Source organism: Gadus morhua, chromosome 13 (genome assembly GCF_902167405.1).
Source record: "Gadus morhua chromosome 13, gadMor3.0, whole genome shotgun sequence".
In the NCBI taxonomy this organism is placed as follows: domain Eukaryota; kingdom Metazoa; phylum Chordata; class Actinopteri; order Gadiformes; family Gadidae; genus Gadus; species Gadus morhua.
This window is the reverse complement of record NC_044060.1, coordinates 5,035,570-5,044,168: the sequence shown is the minus strand read 5'-3', so window position 1 is coordinate 5,044,168 and position 8,599 is coordinate 5,035,570. Positions and strand designations below refer to the sequence as shown.

At 48.3% G+C, this 8,599-nt stretch overlaps 1 protein-coding gene across 1 annotated transcript; it reads right to left on the bottom strand.

The window, feature by feature from the left end:
- Positions 1 to 372: 372 nt before the first annotated feature.
- Positions 373 to 7,283, bottom strand: prph (peripherin). The gene is made up of 9 exons (XM_030375098.1): positions 6,589 to 7,283; positions 4,598 to 4,658; positions 4,048 to 4,143; positions 3,419 to 3,586; positions 2,672 to 2,797; positions 1,669 to 1,889; positions 1,438 to 1,502; positions 1,236 to 1,309; positions 373 to 1,110 (listed from the first exon to the last, which is right to left on the bottom strand). The coding sequence occupies exons 1-9, from the start codon at positions 7,158 to 7,160 to the stop codon at positions 1,027 to 1,029; spliced, it is 1,467 nt and encodes a 488-aa protein (XP_030230958.1). The 5' UTR covers positions 7,161 to 7,283; the 3' UTR covers positions 373 to 1,026.
- Positions 7,284 to 8,599: the final 1,316 nt, after the last annotated feature.

The window sequence follows — 8,599 nt, the reverse complement described above, 5'->3', positions numbered from 1 at the left end:
GCTTGACGCACTACTCTTTTTACCTGTAGGGGCGCTGTTCCTCATATCTATTTTGATCTAATTAACTTTGAAGCAGAGGCAATTTGTCTGTGGTGTTGGGGCTATTTGAAACCCTCCAAAATACAATTGATATGTGAAACCTATGTTTTCCTCCCTATGTCTTGCAGATGCAGATTCAATTGAGTGTGCCAGATATTCAGGAAAGTACAATGATACACTAAACAATTAACTTGTTGACCTATATTTTACATTTTAAAATAATTTATAATAAAATCAACACCGTTTTGAGACTGGTTGTTCCAAAACACACACACTTAAATAAAAATCTTATTGAGTCAATGAGGAATTTATAATTAATGACACAACACACACTTCTGCTCTTAATGACTTTATTTAGATCTCTGCTTCCGGTTGCTCAGTAGACATTGTTACACATTTCATTTCTGTAAGGTGTGGTTATTGTTTTTCTGGTTATGGTTAACCAGGATGCAGTTAAATGAGAGCTCCGCATGTCTAAAGAAACACAGACGCAAACATGATCACCGTCGTCGTGTGACATCAGCCTTAACGTGGTTAACCCTTAACGGTCATGTCATCAGTCACACAGACGCGTCTTCAACGACCACCTCAAAGCACCCTGTCCTTCACTGCCCCCCTCACACCTGGCCTTCTTTCATGAGGTTGTCTTTGTGAAAGAATTAGTGCCGACCTGCGAATGTTTCAGGGCATGCACGTAAACAAGGCCCCGTGGTGGCCCGGTAGTTGTTCGGCTCGTTGCGCAGCACTGAGGACACGTTTCTACAGCGAAAATGAGCGGTTATTACTAAGTAGCACCAAGGTGACCCTGCCTAAAGACACGTTCATGTTTTTTAATATTGCACCGTAAACAGTAAGCTAGACATTCACACAAACAAGGAGCGGGAAATGAAGAGCTAACCTTCTACTGATTGTTTAAACCTTTTAGGCAACTTTTGCTTTATACTATATTAGTGCAACCCTGGAAGCTGGAGCGTGTGGAGTCATGAGCTACTCCTCATTGGAGGAGTCCTTGTCCTTGGAGTCACGCTGGTCTGCCTCTCTCTCCTGCTCTTTCCTGGACTCCTTGATCACCTGCAGGAAAAACAACCAGTCAGATATACTGTATTTCATCCATTCGTCCGATACTTATTCCCCTTGTTCCTGGAGAGCTCATCTCTTTGATGTGAGAAGCAGGTCTGATCTGCAGGTGAACCCACCTCTCCATCGCGTGTCTCCACGGTCTTGATGACCACGGTGCGTTTGCTGGAGACCTCTGGGATCATCTCATACTCTGTGGATACAACAAGAAAAGTAATGAATAATCCAATGAAATACTTTTGTGTCACTTGATACTTGAGATTGGTTTATTGGTGGTTATTCTAGTGTTAAAAGCCTAAATAACTTTGAATCAGATCTCACCTCTGTCACTTGACTGGTTGCTCATGCTGAACTGATTGCTCATGTTGAACATGGGGATGGTGATCCTGTGGGGCAGAGGAGGGTGATAGGTCAGGGAAATGTGTCAATCAAAAGTCCAATACACCGGGACTTAAACCATGAACCACGGAAAACAATAGAAACTCAAACTAAAAAGCCAAGTTTATTGGAGCTAAATAATTTGTTAAAAAGTGAAGAGTTTACGGCTCTCACCGGCTCTCCTCTCCCTCCAGCAGCTTGCGGTAGGTGGCGATCTCGATGTCCAGAGCCATCTTGACGTTGAGCAGGTCCTGGTACTCCCGCAGGTGGCGGGCCATCTCGTCCTTCAGGTGGCGGATCTCGTCCTCCAGACGGCCCACGCTGTCCTGGTAGTTCCCGACCTCGTTCCCGAACTGGTCTTCCATCTCACGCATCTGCCTCAGCAAGGACTCGTTCTGAACACCGCACGGGAGGGAGAGAAGGGGAGAGTATGAACAATATGGTAACGCAGGTGGTGACATAGTATTGTATCGTACGACAAGCAGTATAGTGACGCATGTAATCTGTAGTCTACTACAAGCAGTATAGTGACGCATGTAATCTGTAGTGTACTACAAGCAGTATAGTGACGCATGTAATCTGTAGTCTACTACAAGCAGTATAGTGACGCATGTAATCTGTAGTCTACTACAAGCAGTATAGTGACGCATGTAATCTGTAGTGTACTACAAGCAGTATAGTGACGCATGTAATCTGTAGTCTACTACCAGCAGTATAGTAGCATATAATAAAGTATTGTAGTTTAGTATAGGCAGTATAGCATCGCATGTAATATAGTATTGTAGGGTAGTATAGGCAGTATAGTTTTGCATGTAATGTAGTATATTAGTGTACCACAAGCAGTATAGTATAGCATATAATATTCTAGTGTACCACAAGCAGTATAGTATAGCATGTAATATAGTATTCTAGTGTACTACAAACAGTATAGTAATGAATGTAATATAGAATTGTAATAGTAGTATATTATAAAAAAAAATATATATATACTATAGTATTAGTACACTTCTATAGTTAGTGCTGTAGTACATTATAACAGTAATGTAATGTGCAGTAATGTAATGTCTCACCGTGTTCTTCATGGCGTCCACCTCACAGTTGAGGGACTGGATAATTGTATATACTATAGTAATGGTCAGTACTGTGTAGTACATTATAACAGTATTGTGTGTCTCACCGTGTTCTTCATGGCGTCCACCTCACAGTTGAGGGACTGGATCTGCCTGCGGGACTCGTTGGCTTCCTGCTTGGCCTGTCGGATGGAGTCGTTGTTCTTCTTGGCCGACTCGGTGAGGTCAGTGAACTGCAGGAGGGAACCACACGGCCCGCACGTCAACACAAGGAACCAACGCTCACCGCTCTGGAGCAGTTCCGATACCGATACCAGTATCGGAAATTCCTCAGATACTTCCTAAAATGCAGCGTTGGGTATCGGTGAGTATGCGAGTCTATGCGCCGATCCCATTCCACCACGTGACTAGCTCATTCACTACCCAGGCAGAGAACATCTCAAACACCACGGTGCTATGCTGCGTTCGTTAACGGTTGGAGGTGGAAAGTCGGAAAGGGGAAACACGTCATCCACGACGCTACGTGCGATCGAGCTATCAAGTCGGAAAAACATGGATGCTCACGCTTAACTACAAGAACACAAATGTATTATTATAATCCTAGATTCGAAATGTAAATGATCTAGTTCAGGTAAAAATAATTTGTCGACATTTAGTGAACCGACTATACATTGCGGTCATCGGAAGAGAACCCTTCAATAAGAATAAGATCTACAAGTCGTCACAATGCTTGATGCTGTATCGGTATATACTCGGTATCGGCCCATAATCAAGTTCAGGAATTGGTATCTGTATCGAGAAGGAGAAAATGGTATCGGAACATCTCTACACTCCAGCGCTGCGTTCCTCCACACCTTGGACTTGTACCACTCCTCAGACTCATGCATGTTCTTGCTGGCGATGGTCTCGTACTGGGCTCTGATGTCCCTCAGGGCGGCCGTGAGGTCGGGCCTGGCGGTCTGCTCCACCATCTCCATCTGCTGGTGCTGCGTCTGCACGCTCACGTGCACGTCCTGGATCTCCTGGGACCGCGCCAACGGGAAGGGGAGGCACACGCAGAAAAACACAGCACAGACATACACACACACACACACACACACAGACACACAAACAGGCACGCACACACAGGCAGACGCACGCACACACATGGACACAAACGCACACACACACATGGACGCAGGCGGACACACACACACATGCACACAAACAAGCACCCGCCATCACACACACACAGACGCACACACCAGACACACACACACAAAGACGCACGCACCAATACACACACACAAACACAAATACACACACACGCACACATCAAACAAACACACACAAACCAATAACAGGTCAATAGGAGATTATCTAAGGTCAATATTCTCTTATTTTCTATGCTGTGCGTTGAGGTTAAAAGCAATGCCCTGAATTCAATGCCCTCTGTTTTGAACTATTGCTCCAATATGGTTGGGCGTCCCTGCAGAGACGTTACCTCATCATGGAGCTTCTTGAGGAACTCAATCTCGTCCATCAGAGACTCGATCTTCCTCTCCAGCTCCAGGCGGGCCAGTGTGGCATCGTCCACATCCTGGGGGACAGAGGAGGACGTGTTGGGGGGTTTAGCGTTATCTTCCTAAAGATACGACTCTTTAACCGTGGGGATTCATGGAACACTGAATAGAACAGGGGTTCTTAAGTGGGGGTACACACAAAAAAAAAAGTACACACTAAATTCTAAAAGCTAGACGATAGAAAATGGACAAGTGGTTGAGATGTGAATCTGAAAACACAGATAGCTCATCGAGTATCAACAAAATGTCGTCAGTTTCAGGATAAATATATTTTAATGGATTCACCTCTTAATGCTCTGACACTCCCCTTGCGATGTGCTTCTTTTGTCGGGAGAAATAAAAACAAAAAAATCTCCCGAAATGTTTTGCGTCGGTGTATGGGGTACTCAGCTGAGAAAATATCTTAGTGGGGGTACACTAGTATCACAAGTTTGAGAACCACTGGTATAGAACAAGCATCCGGTTGTTTACCTTGCGGAAGACAATCAGGTTGCCTTCAGCTTCGGCCCTCTTCTGCGCCTCTTCGTCCAGCCTGTAGTGAGGAGGATGAAGGAGGAAGAGGAAGGGCAACGGGTTTAACACAAGACCTCCTTCAGGCCCAGGAAAACCTTCTTGACATGGAAAAGGTTTCGTTGTGATTCCGTTTTACGATGCATGCACCAGCTGGCGAAAAGCCTGTGAATCAATTTCATCAATTTGCGGTGTCCCTACTCCCAGAATTACACCGAGTCCTTTGGGATCTCCGGCCGGCCTTTTCAGCTAATTTGGTTTGCTGATGGGGTCGTCTGTCCGGACAAAACCTCTCCTCAGCACTTCCTCTCCCAGCTCACTTCCATCTCACTTTCTCCCTTTTCTGCTGTATCATAAAGGTTATCATCTCAAACCGATCAGCGTGATGAGAGACGACACAGATAGAAATTAGGTTTTATTTCATGCATTATTGGGTTCAATAACTACGTCTTCGGGCCACTAAACTACACCCCAGATTAAAAGTGAAAGCGTGGAGAACTGGACATCCTACAGGCGTTAATATGAGTGTAACCAGTGGAAACAATGGAGGCTGAAAAGCATCTTGTTCCTGGTGGTTCTCAATAGGCGCTGGGTGTGTCTGCACCGTGAGGCTGCTGCTGTCGCGTGTCACCCAGCGAAGACGCAAGAGGACATAAACCAGATTAGTGGCATGACATCACCGGTGTGGTCGGGCCTCCTCATCTTTAATTCATGCCCTGTCCCATGCAGGGTTGTCATTCCCTAATGGGGTCTCTGGCACCGTCCCACCGGAGAGGGAGAGATGAACGCCCCCAGACCCCCCCCCCCCTAACCCCACCCCTAATGGAGCCATCAGACGCATTGATTTTTCCACAAGCTATTTTCTACCACTGCTCTAAACCATAGCCACACCTTGCTTCTCCCCTGCCCATCCTTCATTCCCCCTCCCTCCTGAAACCACTCCCTTAACCACTCCCATAACCCCTCCCCTTTCCTTGGGAGGCTCCGCCCAGTCTCTAGTTTGTCCAATTTGCTATCAAGCCTTCACAATAGACATAATAATACGGAAAAAACGTCGCCTTTGTCTCGATATTCCCCCTGCTTTGCTACAGTCTCATCTATTCAGGAATTATCCAATTATAACCACAGTTATGTTTTCTTCTTAATCATTATTAAACTCAATCAACTTCAGAAACAATCCTATTAGCCTGTTGTACCCATTGTGTAATGCAATCAAGTAGGGCGGAACTATGACAAATCGTGGCCTGAATGCCATGCGGCGCTTTGTCATTCAGCTCCACCATCACACAGCCAATAACGTGAGGGCCTCACTAGAGGTCCTACGGCGCTAAGTGCATTACAAGAGATCACACAAAGCTCAGTGGATCTGTTGCATGTCCTCCCCCCCGGACCACGCCCTACATCGCTGCGATGAACGTTCTGGGCGCTGCGACGCCCATCGAATGTCACATCCCTGGATTACATGTCCACATTCGGGTCAAGGTTCATCTGCTCTATCTGTGTGTCTGTCTGCTGACCGGCCGGGTGTTTCTGTCTGTCTCTCAGCCTGTCTTGGCGCTGTACCCATTCAACCGGAAGCAGCAAAGGTGCTTCTGCTCTATCCGTCTGTGTGTCTGTCTGTCTGCCGACTAGGCCGGGTGTTCCTGTCTGTCTCTCTGCCTGTCTGTCGCTGTACCCATTCAACCGGCAGCAGCAAAGGTGCTTCTGCTCTATCCGTCTGTCTGTCTGTCTGCCGACTGGGCCGGGTGTTTCTGTCTGTCTCTCTGCCTGTCTTGTCGCTGTACCCATTCAACCAGAAGCAGCAAAGTTGCGTCTGCTCTATCCGTCTGTCTGTCTGTCTGTCTGCCGACTGGGCCGGTCAGTCAGTCTGTCCCCCCTGTCGCTGTACCCCGTTCGACCGGCGGCAGCAGTGCCTCCCTCTTAACCCCCTGACTCATCACGGGGTGGCCCACCTCTGCCGGAGCAGGCCCAGGTCCTCGGCCAGGTTGTCCCGCTCCACGTGGAACTGGTCGCGCTCCTTGCCCACGTCGTCCAGCTGCCTCTTGAGCTCCCGCAGCTCCTCCTGGAAGAGGTCGGTGGCGCGGCTGGGCTGGCCCTGCTGCTGCTGCCCCTTGAAGGTGTTGAGCTCCTGCTGCAGGCTGCCGTTCTGCTGCTCCAGGTAGCGCACCTTGTCGATGAAGCTGGCGAAGCGGTCGTTGAGCTCCTGCAGCTCCTGCTTCTCGTTGCTGCGCGTGGCCAGGAACTCCTGGTTCACCGCCTCCGCCAGGCTGAAGTCCACCTTGTCGTAGGAGATTCGCGGCTGGTGGTGGCTGGCGCCGCTGCTCCGCCCGCGCTGGTAGGTGGTGGTGGAGCGGGAGGACACCACCGGGGACATGGAGCGCATGTAGCGGCCGCCGCCGCCTCCGCTGGCGCCGCCGCCCGACATGCGGGAGGAGACGGGGGAGTAGGAGGACATGGAGATGACTTTGGGGCCGCCGAAGGTTCGGTGGTAGGAGGTGGTGGCGCGGCTGGAGGAGTGACTCATGGTGGGTCCGGACGCGGCGGCTTTGAGGGGGTCAGAACCTGGACGACTGGAGGACTCGGAGGTGCAGGCGAGACTCTGAGAAGTGCAGGCGCGGAGCAGCGGGATGTCCGGCAGAGAGGCTCTGGGGTTTTATACCCTGGACGTATCCTGCTGCCTCACGTCTCCTCCTCCTCCTCCCTCCTCCTCCTCTCTCCTCCCCTCCGCTGCTCTCAGCCCCACCCTCAGACCCGTCATCCTTCCCTCTCGGTCCCCGCTGCCTGTCGACCCCTCCCCTCGTCCTCTGGTGAGACCAGCCCCGCCGGTCCGGTCTCTCTCTCTCTCTCTCTCTCTCTCTCTCTCTCTCTCTCTCTCTCTCTCTGCTGCTCTATGCCAGTTCCATCCTGTCTCCATGGCACTGGGACATGAAGACGGACAGATGGGCAGTGTGTCCTCCGTGCGTTGCTCTGATACCCAAAGAGGTCTCCATGTCCTCACCACTTGGACGGTCACCTAATCAAATGCTTCCTCTAATGCCGAGTTCCGACTATTATCAATACATACTAAGGCCTTTCTCCGGGAGGCTTTGGGCCTTCATAGAGCCTAAATGCTACCGCAGATTAAAGTGCTCTGTCATTCTTTTCTTTCCTTCTGAATTCTCCTGCCTTTCTCCCTTTCCTTCCATCCTTCTCGCCATCCTTTTCGTCTTTGTCTCCCCTTCTCTCCTATAATGGAGCGCAGTATTGACGTTATGATGGGTAATGGCAGAACCATGACTGTGCAGTTATTCTATCCTTTAGAACTAGTGTGCATTACATCCAGTAATCCTTGGTGGTTTATTGATATTTAATAACTCATGCCTTTAATGAGCTTAGTTCCAGCAGAAGAAGAGGAAACTATTATTGAATTGGACGTTTATTTCACATTTATATTAGCATGCCGGAGAATACCTTTTTCTTTCTTTACTTTTAAGAGGAAAAAAGGGAAGTTCATAAGTAGGATAACTGCACACACACAAGTCACAAGTACACTCCATGGAGAGCTGTTATACAATACATAGTAGTGCTAATGATAATAGTGGACAGAGTAGTGCTAGTGATAAAGGTTCCAAATATTAGTGCTAGTGATATTAGGTAAAAAGCTGTAGGAGAGCTAATAGTATTTATTTTTACTGTCAAATTCTTGAATTTCTAATTATTAAAATTGCTCTTCTGGCTCCACTCCTGTGTAGCTTTTACATAAAAATGCAGACCAATTAAGCAGTTACTCATTCAACCAGTCAACGTACAGCATTGCAGCAAATATGATACATGTTTACACAGATGTACCATACTATGTGTGCGTGCGTGTGTGTGTGTGTGTGTGTGCGTGCGTGCGTGCGTGCCTGCCTGCATGCTTGTCTGTGTGTGTTTGTGCCTGCGTGCGTTCCTTTGTGTTTGTGCGTTTCTGTGTGTGTGTATGTG